General features: G+C 46.5%; 1 protein-coding gene across 8 annotated transcripts in view; it reads left to right on the top strand.

Annotated features, from left to right (window-relative positions):
* The window catches only part of MFSD6 (major facilitator superfamily domain containing 6), an 89,544-nt gene extending 70,849 nt beyond the window's left edge, over positions 1 to 18,695 (top strand). For 6 of the 8 annotated variants that reach the window (XM_051848356.2, XM_051848350.2, XM_051848353.2 and 3 more), the window contains 4 exons: positions 10,779 to 10,940; positions 11,834 to 11,932; positions 14,376 to 14,656; positions 16,682 to 18,695. In XM_051848356.2, coding sequence (XP_051704316.1) covers positions 10,779 to 10,940; positions 11,834 to 11,932; positions 14,376 to 14,656; positions 16,682 to 16,885 — 746 coding nt within the window. In that variant the 3' untranslated portion in view covers positions 16,886 to 18,695. Of the gene's footprint in view, positions 1 to 10,778; positions 10,941 to 11,833; positions 11,933 to 14,375; positions 14,657 to 16,451; positions 16,522 to 16,681 lie in introns of all 8 variants that reach the window. The other 2 variants (XM_070070460.1, XM_051848355.2) reach the window with 2 other exon arrangements.

Below are 18,695 nucleotides of genomic sequence, written 5' to 3'. Positions count from 1 at the left end.
CACTCTTAGAGACTCCCCTGCAGCAACCTAATGCAATCTAATCCCTTTCCCAAGGCCCCGCCTCTGAACACCATAATTCGATCAAGTTTCTACCCTCTTGGTTCTGTTAGCATTTGACTTTGGGAGCCAAGCTTTTAACATGTGGCCCTTTGGGGGAGCACCCAAGTTTATATCCAAACGATAGCAGACTTTATGTGAGTAAGAAAAGAAAATTCTAATATATGAAGCCGCTGACATTCAAGGTTTATCTGTAACAACAGCTAATTTTACCTTAACTAACAGAGACTCTTCTACTACCTGTCCAGGGAAGGCCTTTTTTTTTTTGACAGGCAGAGTGGACAGTGAGAGAGAGAGACAGAGAGAAAGGTCTTCCTTTGCCGTTGGTTCACCCTCCAATGGCCGCCGTGGCCGGCGCACCGCGCTGATCCGATGGCAGGAGCCAGGAGCCAGGTGCTTTTCCTGGTCTCCCATGGGGTGCAGGGCCCAAGCACCTGGGCCATCCTCCACTGCACTCCCTGGCCACAGCAGAGGGCTGGCCTGGAAGAGGGGCAACCGGGACAGAATCCGGCGCCCCGACCAGGACTAGAACCTGGTGTGCTGGCGCCGCTAGGCAGAGGATTAGCCTAGTGAGCCGCGGCGCCGGCCCAGGGAAGGCCTTTTCTTAGGCAGGATGGGCTCTAGCTGATTTTTACCAGGTTGATTTTCAGCAGCTATTTTTATCCCAGCATCTGAGACGTACACTGAACTAAGTGAAATGTATGCTTTGGTCTATCGGTGGAAAAGGTTTGTCATGGCTGATCCTGTGTGCCAGTGCAAAAGGGTGATTATGTTTTATTAGGTGAGGATATGTCAGTGGTAGAAACAAGAAAAACAAAACAAAGCAAAATAGTCCTCACTCCCCAGTACTTTGTCAGTTCTCACCCCTCCCAGCTGTTATGACGAGTGATTGCCCCAAGCCAAGCAGCAATTTATAAACAGCAGCTGTCTACTTGAGAAGAAAGGATTTTTCCTCCCTCATACATGCCATTTATTGCAGTGGAGCATTTTCCTGGGCCAAGATTGAGCAATTTTGAAATGCATGTTATAGAACTAGATACCAGTGTTAAATGCTGTCTGTTGAAGAGTTATTTGGGACATATAAAAATCTTGATAATATATATGATGGATTTTTAGGGAGAAAGAAGGTAGTAAGAATATTCATTTTGGTGCAGGGGTTTGGCCTAGTGATTGAGTTGCTAGTAGAGATACCTGTGTCCCTCACTGGAATGCCTGGGTTTGCTTCCCAGCTCCTGGCGCCAGCTTGCTGCTGTTGCACACCGTGGGAGGCAGTAGTCGTGGCTCAAGTAATTGGGTTCCTGCCATCTGCATGGGAGACCTGGGTAGCATTCCTGGCTCAGCCCTGGAAGTTGCAGGCATTTGGGCAGGAACTTGTGATTGGGAGCTCTCTGTTTCTGTGTCAGTCTGTCTCTTTGCCTCTAACTTAAACAGTTTTTTAAAATATTCATTTCTGATTGGTAATTGTTGTGCATGTTTGAGATTATCAACAAAACATTTCAAAGTGAGTGGCTGTATTTACTTCACACTACTAATAGTTATGAGACTTATAGTGTAGAACATAAGCACACAGGTGCTGAAATTAAACACCTTGGACATCAAATCCTGTTCCACTACCCTCTTGTCTGTGTGTCCTTGGCCAGGACGCTCTAATTTCTCACTGTCTTAGTTTCCTGTATGGGAAAATGCAGAAAAATATAGTACCTATTACTGGGAGGAAAAAAAGGAAATAATCTATATAAAATACTTAGCATAATTATTTGTAGAGTGCTCCTTTGAAAAAAATTAATGTCAATCATAATTGTTTCTAGTGATTCTAGGCATTCAAATGTTATGTATATCTAAATTTTTAAAGTTTTGCAGTAGATAGTGTGGGTGGTCCTGAGGGACCCCAGTAAAGGTAGGAAGGACTCAGAAGCTGTGTGGACTTTTAGAGAGTCATTCATTGTTAGTTAATGTGTTTATTAAGCACCTATTATATGAGTTGTGTATGTATCGGTTGTTTTATGACAAATAACCAGGGGAGGACTAACACATTTTGCAAAGAGAATCAGTTATGTGTTGTCTTTGCTATTATCAGTCAGGAGGTAATATCTTTTTTCCCTCTATAAAGGTTTATTTATTTATTTGAAAGGCAGAGTTACAGAGGGAGGGAGACAGAGATAGAGAAAGGGAGAAAGAGGGAGTGATCTTCCATCTGCTGGTTCACTCCCCAAATGGCTGCAACAGCTGGGCTTGGCCAGGCTGAAGCCAGGAGTCAGGAACTCCATCTGGGCCTCCACATGGGTATATAGGCCCAAGGATTTACTGATTTCTCAGGCAGCAGGGAGCTGGATCAGAATTGGAGCAGCTGGAACTCAAACAAGTGCCCATCTGGGAAGCCAGCATTGTAGGTGGTAACTTAATCTACTGTGCCACAAATATGAGCCCTACTTTTTGTTTTTTAGCTTTTTCTTTTTTTTAAAACTTTTATTTAGTAAATAAAAATTTCCAAAGTACAGCTTATGGATTACAATGGCTTCCCCCCCCCCATAACTTCCCTCCCACCCGCAACCCTCCCCTTTCCCGCTCCCTCTCCCCTTCCATTCACATCAAGATTCATTTTCAATTATCTTTATATACAGAAGATCAATTTATCATATATTAAGTAAAGATTTCAACATTTTGCACCCAAACAGAACACAAAGTGTAAAGTACTGTTTGAGTACTAGTTATAGCATTAAATCACAATGTACAGCACATTAAGGACAGAGATCCTACATGAGGAGTAAGTGCACAGTGACTCCTGTTGTTGACTTAACAATTTGACACTTTTGTTTATGGCATCAGTAATCTCCCTGGGCTCTTGTCATGAGTTGCCAAGGCTATGGAAGCCTCTTGAGTTCGCTGACTTCGATCTTATTTAGACAAGGTCATAGTCAAAGTGGAAGTTCACTCCTCCCTTCAGAGAAAGGTACCTCCTTCTTTGATGGCCTTCTTTCTACTGGAATCTCACTCGCAGAGATCTTTCAGTTAGATCCTCTCTTTTTTTTTTTTTGCCAGAGTGTCTTGGCTTTCCATGCCTAAAAATACTCTCATGGGCTCTTCAGCCAGATTCGAATGCCTTAAGGGCTGCTTCTGAGGCCAGAGTGCTGTTTAGGACATCTGCCATTCTGTGAGTCTGCTGTGTATCCTGCTTCCCATGTTGGATCATTTTCTCCCTTTTTTATTCTATCAGTTAGTATTCGCAGACACTAGTCTTCTTTGTGTGATCCTTTTGATTCTTAGTCCTATCATTATGATCAATTGTGAACAGAAATTGATCACTGGGACTAGTGAGATGGCATTGGTACATGTCATCTTGATGGGATTGAGTTGGAATCCCCTGGCACATTTCTAAATCTACCATTTGGGGCCAGTCAGCTTGAGCATGTCCCAAATTGTACATCTCCTCCCTTTCTTGTTCCCACTCTTATATTTAACAGAGAACACTTTTCAGTTAAATTTAAACACCTAAGAATAATTGTGTGTTAATTACAGAGTTCAAACAATAGTATTAAGTAGAATAAAAAAAATACTAAAAGGGATAAAGTATTAAGTTGTTCATCGACAGTCAGGAGAAGGGCTGATCAAGTCACTGTTGCTCATAGTGTTCATTTCACTTCAACAGGTTTCCTTTTTTGGTGCTTGGTTAGTTGTCACCGATCAGGGAGAACATATGATATTTGTCCCTCTGGGACTGGCTTATTTCACTCAGCATGATGTGTTCCAGATTCCTCCATTTTGTTGCAAAGCAACTATGGAAGTCAGTCTGGAGATTCCTCAGAAACCTAAATATAACCCTACCATACAACCCAGCCATACCACTCCTTGGAATTTACCCAAAGTAAATTAAATTGGCAAACAAAAAATCTGTCTGCACATTAATGCTTATTGCAGCTCAAATCACAATAGCTAAGACCTGGAACCAACCCAAATGCCCATCAACAGTAGACTGGATAAAGAAATTATGGGGGCCGGCGCCGCGGCTCACTAGGCTAATCCTCCGCCTTGCTGCGCCGGCACACCGGGTTCTAGTCCCGGTCGGGGCGCCGGATTCTGTCCCGGTTGCCCCTCTTCCAGGTCAGCTCTCTGCTGTGGCCCGGGAGTGCAGTGGAGGATGGCCCAAGTCCTTGGGCCCTGCACCCCATGGGAGACCAGGATAAGTACCTGGCTCCTGCCATCGGATCAGCACAGTGCGCTGGCCACGGCAGCCATTGGAGGGTGAACCAACGGCAAAGGAAGACCTTTCTCTCTGTCTCTCTCTCTCACTGTCTACTCTGCCTGTCAAAAAAAAAAAAAAAAGAAAAAAAAAAAAGAAAGAAAGAAAGAAAGAAAGAAATTATGGGGCATGTACTCTATAGAATACAGCAGTAAAAAACAATGAAATCCGGTCATTTGCAACAAAATGGAGGAATCTGGAGCCCTACTTTTTAAAAAAAGATTTATTTTATTTATTTGAAAGGCAGAGTTACAGAGAAAGAGGAAGAGAGATATCTTCCACCCACATCTCTTCCCAAATGGATGGATGTAATGGCAGTGGTCCAGACTGAAGCCAGGAGCCTGGAGCTCCATCTGAGTCTCCCACATGGGTGGCAGGGGCCCAGGCACTTGGGCCATCTTCTGCTACTTTCCCAGGTTCATCAGCAGGGACTGGATCAGAAGTGGACCAGCCAGGACTTGACCAGTGCTCAGGGAGGATGCTGGTGTCACAGATAGTGGCTTAACCCATTGCACCACAATGCCAGCCCATTGTCTGTACTTGAAGGTAGAGGTCTGTGGCTCCAGGGACTGGTGTTTGATGCAGCAGTTAAATTGCCACTTGGGAGGCTGGTATTGTGGCACAGGAGGTTAAACCTCCACTTCTGACACCAGCCCTGGGAAATATGGGCGTTGGCTTGTGTCCTGGCTGCTCACTTCTGATCCAACCCCGTGCTAATGTGCCTGGGAAAGCAGCAGAAGATGGCCTAAGTGCTTAGACCACTGCATCTACCTGGGAGACCTGGAAAAATCTCTGGGCTCCTGGCTTTGACCTGGCCCAGCCCTGGCCATTGTTGCCATGTGGGAAGTGAATCAGCAGATGGAAGATCTTGTTTTCACCCCCAACCCCCTGTGTATGTGTGTGTGTGTGTGTGTGTCTCCTTTTCTTTCTTGTAACTCTGCCTTTCAAATACAAACAAAAAATGTTGCCACCTGGGATGCCAGCATCCCGTTTTGGAGCGCCTACTTTGAATCTGCCACTGCACTTCCAATTCAGCTTCCTGCTGATGCATGTCCTGGGAGGCAGCAGCGGATGATGGCTGAAGTACTTGGGCCCCTGCCACCCATGCAAATGAGTGAGTTCTGGGGTCCTGACTTTGGCTGGGCCCATTCCTGGTTGTTGCCAGCATTTGGGGAGTGAATCAGTGGGTGGGAGGTTTCTCCCCATATATATATAGATATATAGATATAGATATAGATATATCTTTCACTGCCTTTTCAATAAAATGGAAAATTGGTTTTAAATTGTAGCTTTCATATAAATACATTTACTTGTACCACCAAGTAGATTTATTCAATTCATTGTATAAAGTTTCATCTGCTTTTTCACAATTTTCTTTTTCAAAGATTTATTTTTATTTATTTGAAAGTCAGAGTTACACAGAAGAGAACCAGAGAGAGAGAGAGAGAGGGAGAGAGAGATGTCTTTCCTCTGCTGGTTCACTCTCCAATTGGCCGCAACGGCCAGAGCTGCGCCGATCCAAAGCCAGGAGCCTCCTCGGAGTCTCCCACATGGGTGCAGGGGCCCAAGGACTTGGGCCATCTTCTGTTGCCTTCCCAGGCTGTAGCAGAGAACTGGATTGTAAGTGGAGCAGCCGGGTCTCGAACCGGCACCCACATGGGAAGTCGGCACTGTAGGACAGGACATTAAACTGCTGCACCACAGCACCGGCCCCCACATTTTTCTTAAAATGAAAAGTAAATAAAGAGGAAGTATTTTCTTTTCCTTGCTTATGATGTCTTTTATCCCTAGATTTTACAGAAAAGTTGGTTTCTGTATCACAGTTGTCAAGGTTCCCTTAATCTTACCCTGTAGACATGGAAAATAGTGGTGAGTTTTTAGATGTCCAGGCTGCTGCTTTAATTTTCTTAACACTAAAGCACTAGAACACAACTGTAGTACAAACATTGACAAGACTTTGGATGATTATTACGATTCCTGGAATGTTGCATATCAACGTTTAAGAACAGGAACTCCACAAGCATAGCTGACCTACACAGGTGATGTGACTCACACGGTCCCTTCTTGCGGATTGCCAAGTGCCACTGGTTTCTTTTTGGGAAGTGAGATGGGTTTAACTGATCTTCATTGACACATTTGGATAAAAGTTATTTCAGGGCCCCAGGTTCTAGTCCCGGTCGGGGCGCCAGGTTCTGTCCCAGTTGCTCCTCTTCCAGTCCAGCTCTCTGCTGTGGCCAGGGAGTGCAGTGGAGGATGGCCCAAGTGCTTGGGCCCTGCACCCACAAGGGAGACCAGGAGAAGCACCTGGCTCTTGGCTTCGGATCAGCGCGATGCGCCGGCCACAGTGCGCCGCGCTAGCCGCAGTGGCCATTGGGGGGTGAACCAATGGAAAAAGGAAGATCTCTCTCTCTCTCTCTCTCTCTCTCTCTCTGTCCACTCTGCCTGTCAAAAAAAAAGTAGTAAAAGATTAAAAAAAAGTTATTTCAGAAAAATGATTTTAAGCCTGTATCTTCTGAAAAGTGTTGGCAGCTTCAGGCAGAGTGGTTTTTATTATTGTGCCTTCAGTATCAGAGAAAAATTATTTTACTGCACGCTTTGTTGTTGTTTTTTTTTTCCTTCAGTCAATGCCCTGGGTTATTTGCAGGTGTGGGAAGCCTTTTTTTGGCAAAGGACCTTTTGGAGATTTGCATTGTCATTCACAGGCCATGCAAAATTATCAACTTAAAAATCAGCCTGCTATAGATTTATTGCATTTTGAATCCTGCCTGTGGTTGCCTTAGTAGGGCTGCACCAAAATCATTTTCTTAAAAAAATTTGTTTATTACTTTGCAAGGCAGAGTTATGGAGCTGGCACTGTGGCGTGGCGGGTAAAGCCGCCATCTGCAGTGCCGGCTTCCCAAAGTGCACTGTTTCAAATCCTGGCTGCTCCAATTCCTTTTTTTTTTTTTTTTTTTTTTTTTTTTTTGACAGGCAGAGTAGACAATGAGAGACAGAGATAAAGGTCTTCCTTTGCCATTGGTTCACCCTCCAATGGCCGCTGCGGCCGGTGCGCTGCGGCCGGCGCACCATGCTGATCCGATGGCAGGAGCCAGGTACTTATCCTGGTCTCCCATGGGGTGCAGGGCCCAAGGACTTGGGCCATCCTCCACTGCACTCCCGGGCCACAGCAGAGAGCTGACCTGGAAGAGGGGCAACCGGGACAGAATCCGGCGCCCCGACCGGGACTAGAACCCGGTGTGCCGGCGCCGCTAGGCGGAGGATTAGCCTAGTGAGCCGCGGCGCTGGCTTCCAATTCTAATCTAGCTCTCTTCTATGGCCTGGGAAAGCAGTAGAAGATGGCCTAAGCCCTTGGGTCCCTGCACCCATGTGGGAGACCTGGAAGAAGCTGCTGGCTCCTGGCTTGGAATGGGTCCAGTTTTGGCCATTGCAGTCATCTGGGGAGTGAACCAGCAGAAGGAAGAACTCTCTTTCTGCCTCTGCCTCTTCTAACTCTGCCTTTCAAATAAATAAACAAAAAAAATTTTTTAAAGGCAGAGTTAGGGAAAGAGGGTGAGATAGAGAAAGAGAGAGAGATATCCTCCATTCACTGGTTCTACTCAAATGGCTGCAATGGCTGGAGCTGGGCTTATCTGAAGCCAGGAGCCAGGAGCTTCTTCTGGGTCTCCCATGTCAGTTGCAAGGGCCCAAGCACTTGGATCATCTTCTGCTCTTTTCCCAGGCTGTTAGGAGCTGGATTGGAAGTGGAGCAGCTGGGACTCGAACTGGTACCTATATGGGATGTGAGCATTGCAGGCAGCAGCTTTTCCTGCTACCTATATTTTCCTGTTAACATATAAGCATTGATGTGGCTTCGGGTCTTTGATGATTCATATTTAAGAAGTGATTTCCAAACAATTTGGATTTTACTGTTGAATCTAATTTTGAATAAATTTACTTCTTGGAATGTTTTTGAGTTTTTCCTAGTGTTAAGAAAAATACAGATATCTGAAAAGAAAGTTAGCACCATTTGTAGTAATATAAATGAAAATACTCTTACTGTGTGCTAATGTGTCTGCATTCATAATTATGTTCTATTCAGGCATTATTCAATTCTGAGAAAGCTGGCATCATCTGGGGTATTTCAATTCTTTATCCAGATAAAGCAAATACTTTGAGTTCTATGGAAATTAATTGTGAATGCTACCTTGGTCATCTAAGTCACGTTTCTAATAAAAAAAAAAAACCTAGTTGAAATATGATTGAAACATGTATAAGGCCTAGGAAAATTATTTTGATGTTTCTCAGTCATGAGGCACATGATCTATTGTACCCAGTAATAATCATGTTTGTTTAATTATGGGTCTACTTAAGTAAGACTATTCCTGGCAATTAAAAAAAAAAAAGATTTATCTATTTGAAAGGCAGAGCGACAGAGCAGAGAGATTTTCATCTACTGGTTCACTCCCCAAATGGCTGCAACAGCCAGCGCTGGGCCAGGCTAAAGCCAGGAACCAAACACTCCATCCTGGTGTCCTACACGGGTGGCAGGGGCTCAAGACTTGGGCCATCTTCTGCTGCTTTCCATGCACGTTAGTCAGGCGCTGGATCAGAAGCAGAGTAGCTGGGACTCCAGCTGGCACTCTGATATGGAATACTGGCACTGTAAGTGGCAGAGTAACCAGCTGTGTCATGATGCTGGCTTCCACTACTAATAATTTTCGATTGGGTGCCAGACACTGGGCTTTTACCTGGATATTTTTGTATTCCTATACGCATTCTTGAGCTTTGTTCTGGGACCCAGCTATGTTACTTGGAAATAATGTGATCCTTTGGGTCTTATTCTTCAGATTACTTAGTTAAGAGCAAAGTTATATTTAGCCTAGGACTAAATATTTCATAAACTAAAGCAAGACCCTTTGGGGTATTCTGCCAGTCCCAGGAAGCCTGAGTTCTCTCCGTCTGTCTGATGTGAACAGGTTCTGTTCCTGGCCCTGGATGCATTTTCTCAACATTGCTTCCAGGTAGTTCTCTCCTTGGGTTTGAGTAACTCATGTATGTACCCCCATTTTTTTAAGATTTATTTATTTGGAACGCAGAGTTACAGAGAGGCAGAAGCAGAAAAGGGGGGGCGTGTAGTCTTCTATCCATTTGTTCACTCCTCAAATGGTCACAACAGCTGGATCTAGGTTGATCTGAAACCAGGAGCCTGGAGCTTTTTCTGGGTTTTCCATGTGGGTGCAGGGACCCAAGACTTGGGCCATCTTCTCAGGCACATTAGCAGGGAGCTGGATCAGAAGTGGAACAGCCGGGACTTGAACCTGTGCTCATATGGGATGCCAACACTGCAGGTGGAGGCTTTACCTACTATGCCACAGTGCTGGCCGCTCATGTATGTGCTTTTTTTTTAAAAAAAAAGATTTATTTATTTACTTGAAAGTCCGAGTTACACAAGAGAGAGGAGAAGAGGCAGAGAGAGAGGTCTTCCATCTACAGGTTCATTCCCCAATTGGCTGCAATGGCCGGAGCTGAGCTGATCCGAAACCAGGAGTAAGAAGCTCTTTCTGGGTCTCCCACATGGGTGCAGAGGCCCAAGTGTCTGGGCCATCTTCCTCTGCTTTCCCAGGCCATAGCAGAGAGCTGGATTGGAAGTGGAGCAGCTGGGACCAAACCGGCACCCATAAGGGATGCCAGCACTGCAGGCAGTGGCTTTACCCGCTATGCCACAGTGCCGGCCCCTCATATATGTGCTTTTGCTGATCTCTGCTGATTGCTTTTCTTTGAAGCTGTTCTTCACCAGTGTTCTTCCCTGGAACTCAGGCGCATCGTCTCTGTGGACTCTGGGCTAGAGTCTTCAACTTGGTGGTTCTCCTCTGGGACCCCTCCAGGCAGTGAGCAGGCTCCGCAAGGGCTTCCATCTCTCAGGAGTCACTGTCCTTGTTGCTGGTGTCTTAAAAAAGCAGTGCCTTATGAAGATTTTGTTTCAGAAAATGCATAGTTGCTATGTATTGAAGTAATGACCATGGGGGTCATCGTTGTGGTGTAGCAGGTAAAGCCACCACCTGCAATGCTGAAATCCCACATAGGCACCAGTTTGTGTACAGCCACTCCGCTTCTCTGATCCAGCTCCTTGCTGATGCTTGGGAAAAGCAATGCAAGATGGCCCAAGTGCATGGGCCCCTGCATACATGTAGGAGACCCAGATGAAGCTCCTGGCTCCTGGTTTTGGCATGGCTCCGCCTGGCTGTTAGGGTCATTTGGGAAGTGAACAGTAGATGGAAGATCTCACTCTCTGTTTTTCCCTCTCCCTCTGTAACTCTGCCTTTCAAAATAAATAAGTCCTTTAAAAAAAAAAAAAAGCTAGTTAAAATGGTAAATGTTCTGTTATGTATCTTTTACCACCAAATACATATGTGCAAATTTTTAAAATAAATAATGCTCATTTCAAAACAGAGTAACCTAGGCAGTTGCTGACCAGTCACTCTCAGCCACCCCTCTTCCTCTCCAGGAGTGACGCACGCGGCCATCTGGGCAGCATGCATCTCCTACCTCAGCGCGGCTGTGCCCCCGGAGCTGAGGACGTCTGCACAGGGCATCCTGCAGGGCCTTCACCTGGGCCTGGGGAGAGGCTGCGGTGCCATGATCGGAGGCGTGCTAGTCAACTACTTCGGTAAGAGTGGCCTTCTCTTTTGTCTTTCATGAAAGGCAGATGTTTCAGGAGCGCTTTAGGAAGCACCCAGATTACCCAAGATTGCAGGCGCTCACCTGCAGCCTGGCTGTGCTCTCTCTAGACTGCTGATACTGGTAACTGTTAGCAGTGCACTTGGTTGTTCTATGACTCAGGCCAGCCTGTGGCTGTGCACAATCCTGACAGCTTAGCAAGGGCCTGCACAGATAACCTCAGCAGAGTGAGGCCGGCAGTGAGCACAGGTGCTTTCGGTTTGAAGTCAAGTCCCCTAAGCCTGCTGATAACAGTGTCAAAGGAATGAAAGTTCATTGTGGCTGTTCCATTGGAGACTTCGAACCAAGAAGATCTGAATGCATGCTGGCTTTGGTCACATCACAACGTCCGTGGTAACACAATCTGCCTGCCTTTTCAAATCTCCCTTACTGGGGATAGAGGCGCTGGGGTGCTGATGCAATGGGGTCTTGATGGCCCCATCACCTGTGTAAGGTGCACCCAGGGACACGTGAATCTGTGACAGATTGGAGCCCTGATGTTCCAGCTACAGGTGAATAGGGCCATTGGTTAGTCGCAGGGTAACTGATCTTTCTGAAGAGGAGCACACACTGAACAGTGTTCGGGTGAAAAGGCACGCAGAGACAGTCCTTAATGAATGCGGTTGTTCTACAGCGGATCCACGATGGGTCTGACAGCAGCATTGGGAACCCCGACGCCTGCCAGCCCCGCGTGTTTGGCCTGTTGTTGAGGGCTAGTGGCCAGCCGTGTTTCCCTGGCCACTCCATGCTGGGCTTCCCTGGCTTTAGAACACTGGCAGTTGGGACGAGGGCTCTGGGCGTTCCCTGGAGCCCCTCCCTAGAGTGCTCCATTTGTCTCCCCAGGGGCTGCGGCAACCTTCCGAGGGATTGGCATGGCCTGCCTGGTGATCCTCCTGCTCTTTGCCCTGATCCAGTGGCTGGCAGTGCCCGCTGAGGAAGAAGGTAATCAGCCCCCTTCCTTCTCGATGGCTCTGATGTTCAAGTCACAGGAGCTCCACACACGCCCCTCAGAAGCTCAGGGCTGGCACCAGGTGCAACAGGCCCACCTGCTGCCCTTTCTCACTCCTCAGTACAGAGAGGTCACCGACTGTATTGAAAAGTATTGAGTATTTTAAATAGCCGAGGTTTTCTTGTTATTGTTTTTGCTTTACGATACAAGGTACTATATTTCTAAATTTCTCTGATATGCTAAAAGGATTTCAAATTTAAGTTACGTACTTAGAATGCTACACAGCATTTTAAAAATTTTTTAAAAAAATTTTGAGAGGCAGATGTCGGGGGAGACAGAGAGGAGGAGAGAGAGAGGGAGATTTCTTACTACCCAAAATGCCCAAGAGCTGAAAATTCAATGTGAGTCTCCCCTGTGGGTGGCAGGGACCCAACTGCGTCAGCCATCCACTGCTGCCTCTCGGCTGTGCGTTAGCAGGAAGCTGGAACGGGAAGCAGAGCCAAGACTCAGGCCCAGGCACTCCAATATGAAGTGTGGGTGTCCCAAATAGTGTCTTAAACCAGTGCACCACATGCATGCCTCTCACAGTAAATCTACTACAAGGAGTAGGGAGTGCTATTAATCTCTGCATCTTTACCTTCATTTTTTAACAAACAAGTCTAACCATAAAATTTGAAGTTTTCCCTGAACCAGGCATGGCCTTTATTTAAAATTGTCATCCAGGGGCTGGTCCTGTGGTATAGTGCAGCGCCGGCATCCCATATGGGCTCCGATTCTATTCCCAGCTGCTCCACTTCCGATCCAGCTCTCTGCTGTGGCCTGGGAAAGCAGTGGAGGATGGCTCAAGTCCTTGGGCCCCTGCACCCGTGTGGGAGACCTGGAAGAAGCTCCTGGCTCCTGGCTTCGGATCAGCGCAGCTCCGGCCATTGCAGCCATTTGGGGAGTGAACCAGCAAATGGATTCATTCTCTCTCTCTCTCTCTGCCTGTCCTTTTCTGTGTAACTCTGACTTTCAGATAAATAAATGCATCTTTTTAAAAAAAAGTCCTAGAAAAAAAAAGAAAATACTTTAAAAATTGTCATCCAAAAAGGGCCTTTTTCGGCTCTTTGGTTATGGGGGTTATAAAGTTTAACCTAGTGGCAAAGATGCTGGTTAAGACACCTGTGTTGGGCCAGCGCCGCGGCTCAATAGGCTAATCCTCCACCTGTGGCGCCGGCACTCCCAGGTTCTAGTCCCGGTTGTGGTGCCGGATTCTGTCCCGGTTGCCCCTCTTCCAGTCCAGCTCTCTGCTATGGCCCGGGAGTGCAGTGGAGGATGCCTGCACCCGAATGGGAGACCAGGAGAAGCACCTGGCTCCTGGCTTCGGATCAGCACAGTGTGCCGGCTGCAGCACACTGGCCGCAGTGACCATTGGGGGGGCGAACCAACAGAAAAGGAAGACCTTTCTTTCTGTCTCTCTCTCTCACTGTCCACTCTGCCTGTCAAAAACAAACAAAAACAAAACAAACAAACAAAAACCTATGTTGCACATCCAGTACCTGGATTTGAAACCTGGCTTTTGGTCCTCACTCTAGCTTCCTGCTAATGCAGACCCTAGCAGACTTGAGGTGTTCATTTAAGTAATTGGGTTCCATCCACCAGCAAGGGAGACCTGCACTAAGTTTAGGCATTTGGGGAGTGAAGCAGTAGTTGAGGACTCTCTTTCTCTACCTCTCTCTCTGCCTCTCGAATGAATGAATGAGGTTCTGTTAGATACAACATGTTGATGAGAACAGGTTGAAACAACTATTTAATACAAAAGGCCAGCCAGTAGGATGAACACATTTGTGTTCAGCCTGTCCCAGCATAGCGCTTGCCGTCTTTGCCTTTCCTATCCTTTGAGGACTACTGGCCCTAGATGCTTCTGTTATGGGAAAAACTTGCTTTTTGCAAAAATCCCAGAGACCAGATTTTAACCCCAACAAGTTACTCAGAAGGAAAGACCAAGAATGGCTTTTCTCAGTAATATTCTTTGATCATCTTAATTGGATCATGTCTCTTACACAGCTTCCATGTACACCTTCTCCACTATGTGGCTTTTCCTGTTTTGATGCTTGTCTTTAAACTTGCAATCCTATAAATGGGCTTAAGGCCACACTCACCATAACCTTGGCTGCACAGATGTTCTTTGCAAGCTCAGTGAAAAATAGATTTCTTAAGTAAATATAAGTTAATGTCTGTTAAGTGTTATAAGAGACCTTGAAAGGTAAACATAACATTTGTTTACTCAACACTTGGACCAAGTAAAGAACTCTGGTAAACAGCTGTTTATTACTGTTGCCAAGCATACTAGAATGGGCTTATGGGCTGGTTGGTTTATTTATTTTGCATTTTTAAACCTTTGCTTATATAGCTAGGAAATTCAAAAAAAATCCTTAAACATTGTTTCCTTTCCAGACAAGACCATGTTGGCAGAGAGGATTCCTGTTCCTTCCAGTCCTGTTCCCATAGCAACCATCGACCTGGTACAACAACAGACGGAAGATGTCGTGCCGCGCCTGGAGCCCAGACTTCCGCCCAAGAAAACCAGGCACCAGGAAGAACAGGAGGACGTGAACAAACCAGCCTGGGGAGTCAGCTCTTCTCCCTGGGTGACCTTTGTCTACGCGCTCTACCAGATCAAAGAGATGATGCAACTCACAAGAGACAGCCGGGCGTCTGAGATACAGCCGTTGCAGGTGAAGTCCCTGTGCCAGGCTGGCGCTGTCACCTGTCAGTGAAGACCTACTGTGTGGGCTCGTTTGTTTTAATTATCCATTTTTCCTTCAACAAGAGTTACTGAAAGCCCATCGGGGAAATAGGCACACACCAAAAAAAAAAAAAAAAAAAAAAAAAGGGCTCGGTACTTTGCCATAACGGTAGTACAGAGGTGTATATTTCCCACAGGGGGAAGAGTCTGCCCCTTATGGAGATCAGGGAGGCTTCCCAGAGGAGACAGTTCTGCCTGAAAGAAAGAAAACACACAAGTCTGCACTGAGCTTGTCTGTTTCTTTGAAATTTCAGTTGGTGGATACTGGTTACAGCGACAATGTATGCTTCTTGCCTTTGGGGACCACTGTTTATCAATCCCTGTAATTCTAAAAATGTTAGTGGGGGCATTATAAATAACTTGGCCAGCATAGCTACTTGTTGGGCCACTGTATGCACCTGATAGGGCACCTGACTCAGCGGAAGGATGCCTTTGCAGGAGGCCTCACCTAAAACCAAAAGGTGTGATTTTTCTTGTCCCTAGAGCAGGGGTGGGGAACCTTTTTTCTGCCAAGGGCCATCTGGATAGTTTTAACATCATCTGCAGGCCATGCACAATTATCAACTTGAAAATTAGCCTGCTGTAGATTTATTGGATTTTGTGTCCCACCTGCTGTAGCCCTGGGACCCCATGATTTCAGACATTCCCCACCCCTGCCCTAGAGGAATGGCCCCATAAAATGGTGCCACATAACTAAAGCTGTAGCCTGACTCTGGAAGACAAGTGGAACAGCGCGGCCAAGTAACAAATCCACTTCCCCCTTTCTATATTAATCACTCCCTTTTAGTTCATGAGTCATGGTCAAATCTATATTTAGGATAGCTTCAAAGGATAAGGGGAAAAAGGGGAAAGGACCAAAAAATCAAGTTATTTGGGTAATTTCCCTTTCATTAGGTTTTATTTGACTTTGTAAATTAACACAGAATCTTTATCAGTGGAACCCAATCTCATTCATCACCGGTAACCATGTGTGCCAGTTCCTTCATGGTCCTATTTATCTGTCAAGAAAATGAAGTCCGAGCCAGGCCTCCGAGTGGGTGCAGGCAGAGGCGTCAGTGCCTTTGGCGGGGGCCGGGGGTGGGGAGGAGGATGGCGCCTGTGGCCTGAGCCGCGGGGTTTCTCCTTCTCTCCCTCTCGGCGCCTCCTCGCCCTCACCTGTCAGGCCAGCATGGCATGATACTGCTTTTTCTCATACAGTAAAATCAGGAAAACCAGGCGGGTTTCATGTATTCTCATGAACAAGACACCAGACCAAGATTTTTGTTTTGTTTACATTTTAGAATCTAGTAACTTTTATTTTTTTTTTGGGGGGGGGGAGGGGATGCTCAGCTGTTGAAAGTGATGGAGGAAACCCCATGTGTTTAAAAGACGTTTCCTGCCTTGTAGAGCCAACGTGGCATTTTATGGGGAGTGCAGCAGGTGAGGGCCTGTTGACATTGCCTTTTTACAGGTGTTCTGTGTCAGTTAACTTCCAGTCTATGTTCTGGAATCCCAGATACACATTAAGGCTCCTAATTACAGCCCCCTGCTTTCCTGGCTGGGTCCCCAAGGCTGCAAACCCCCTCGCTTCCTTACTGTGAACGCAGTGTCTTCCAGCTCTTGGCTCGAGCTGTGGCCTTGGCGAGTGGCCGCCTGGCTGGGGGTGCTCGGTACATATTTGCTGATGTCAGTTGTCTAATCAGGAGTGAGCGGCATTTTGGTGATAATGTTCCTTTATCCACAAGATACGCCTGCTTATAGTGTTTGTGTTTTCCATGCGGCTCTGGCAGTTGCACATAGGAAAGGAGATGAAAGGTAAGACGTTCTGTCCTTATTCCTCCACTACCTGGTCCCTGGAGTGGGCCCTTCAGGACGATCTCCCCCCCGTGTCCTGTGTCTTATTTGAAAACATACGAACGGGTGGATTTCTTGGCGGTCACTGACGGTGGGGTATCTCGTGCTTATTTCCATCCAGGGGACCAGTGAGAATCGGGAAAACTCTCCAGCGAGTGGAGCCCAGCCAACCCCAAGGGAGACTCCCGCTGACCCAGCTAGAAACCAGCCTCCGCCTGACGCAGCAGCAGCTCAGACACAGACCAGCCCTGCTCTCCCCAGTGTGGACCTGCGTACGGCGGAGGGCAAGGAGCCGCAGGCTCAGCCTGCCCCGGGGGGACAGTGAGGGCCCCACTCCTCCCCGCACCCTGCATGGAACGGGGCTCCAAGGCCAGGCCCCCAGCCCAGCACATGCCTCCCGCGGCAGACCTTCCACATTCACTAAACTCCTTAACGCGGAAGCCCGGCCCACGTACTGGCAGGAAAGGCAGATTCCTCTGGCCCGCAGGGGCACGGAGGCCGGCGGGTGTCTAAGGGCTGCAGTTCTTTGGCTGGGTGGGCGCCCCTCCCCAGGTCCCTGAGAGTGGAAGCCAGCAGCCACATCATGGGGGGGACGCGCGCGCATGGGGCAGGGGCAATGCTCATAGAATTTCCCTCTTCTGATTATTTACTGATTCGGTTCTTAATGCAAACTGGGAAGAAACAGTATGCATCTGTCATTTTGTTTTTCTTGAAGAGAACCATTTAAAAAAAAAAAGTATAAGACATTTTAAAAATAACCAGATAAAAGTTACATAAAACATATGCTTTTGTTTGAGAAAAAAAGCAGCTGCAATTTCATCAGAGACTGCGTATCTCTAGCAAATGTATTTTTATATGTGTCTGATATGTATTGAAAAGTCCATTCTTCGAGCAGCAGAAGCTGTTACTGACTACTGCAAGCTTAGCTGAGCTTTATAATGCCTTTTGTTTTAAATGGGCTGTGAAATGACCAGAAACGAGGGAGTATTTAAAAAAACAAAACAAAACAACACCAACCCACTCAGTATCCTGTGGCTTGACAGGCAAGGGTTTACTACACGTGCTGATGCTGTAAATAGCTCTGTCACTATTTGCTATTTATAGTGATCTGGGTGATAATTAGTTGATGGGGCAAAACATATGGCTGAATTCCCAAGGGTTCCTTTAATGAAGCAGTACTATTTAGAATTAACAGTGTAAGATTTAAGTGCCTGGGGGAGGGACACAGTGTTTAAAAATGCTGTGATGGGTCCGTTTGGTTTGGTTTTTGATGAGGTGGTACATAGGAAGACAGGAAGGGACGTTAGGACCAGGAAGTACTTTCCAGAAATCTCAGCATGGTCTTTGCCAAGAAGACACAGACAGACACTGGACAGTTCAGATACAGGAATGCAGCTGTGCAGGTTACAAGTACAGTTAGAACAGTGCTGGGTGCGCCGTGAACACAGCTGCTGCTAAAACTGAAAGCTGGGGTAGACAGGAAGCCTGGGGAAGCGCTGCGGAAGTGCACTGTGGCTTTAGCTGAATGGAGACCGTGCATGTGTGTAGACTAACTGTGGACGAGCGCAGGGCAGAAAGCAAAGAACAGGAGCTGGGGAAGGGCCCCTCCCTTTACCCTGTGACCCTGGTCACACAGGATCCGAGTAGAGGGAGGGCTTCTCCATGACACCCTGGTTCTGTCCAAGGCTGTACCTGGGAGAAGACACCCTCCACCAGGATGTCTCGCTTCACCACAAACCACAGCTTGAGAAGTAGATGAAAGAAACAGAATTAAGCAAATAGTTATTTTTGCACTTGAACTGAAACGTACTGTACTGTAAATTATCATGACTCATTTTAAGTGACCTTTGAAATCAGATATATTTATTATGCTTGTGTAATTATGGAAACAGAGGAATGGGTGACAGGCTGACCCTCACCTGTGAATGTACAGTATGTGGATTTGGGAATCTGACTTCCGGAAGTCATACGCTTACATTGTATCTTGTGTTTACAGTTCTGATTTATTCCTTTGAAAAGCCTGCTGTTTTGGAAATGCACACTTGACATGTTGAAATAAAAGTACCATTTTTAAATATTTCTTAAATGATTAAGATGTGACCAAATAAATAAAAGTCCTTTACTCTATAATGAAA

This window comes from Oryctolagus cuniculus, chromosome 3 (assembly GCF_964237555.1).
Source record: "Oryctolagus cuniculus chromosome 3, mOryCun1.1, whole genome shotgun sequence".
Classification (NCBI taxonomy): Eukaryota; Metazoa; Chordata; class Mammalia; order Lagomorpha; family Leporidae; genus Oryctolagus; species Oryctolagus cuniculus.
This window is presented reverse-complemented; position numbering and strand designations above follow the sequence as displayed.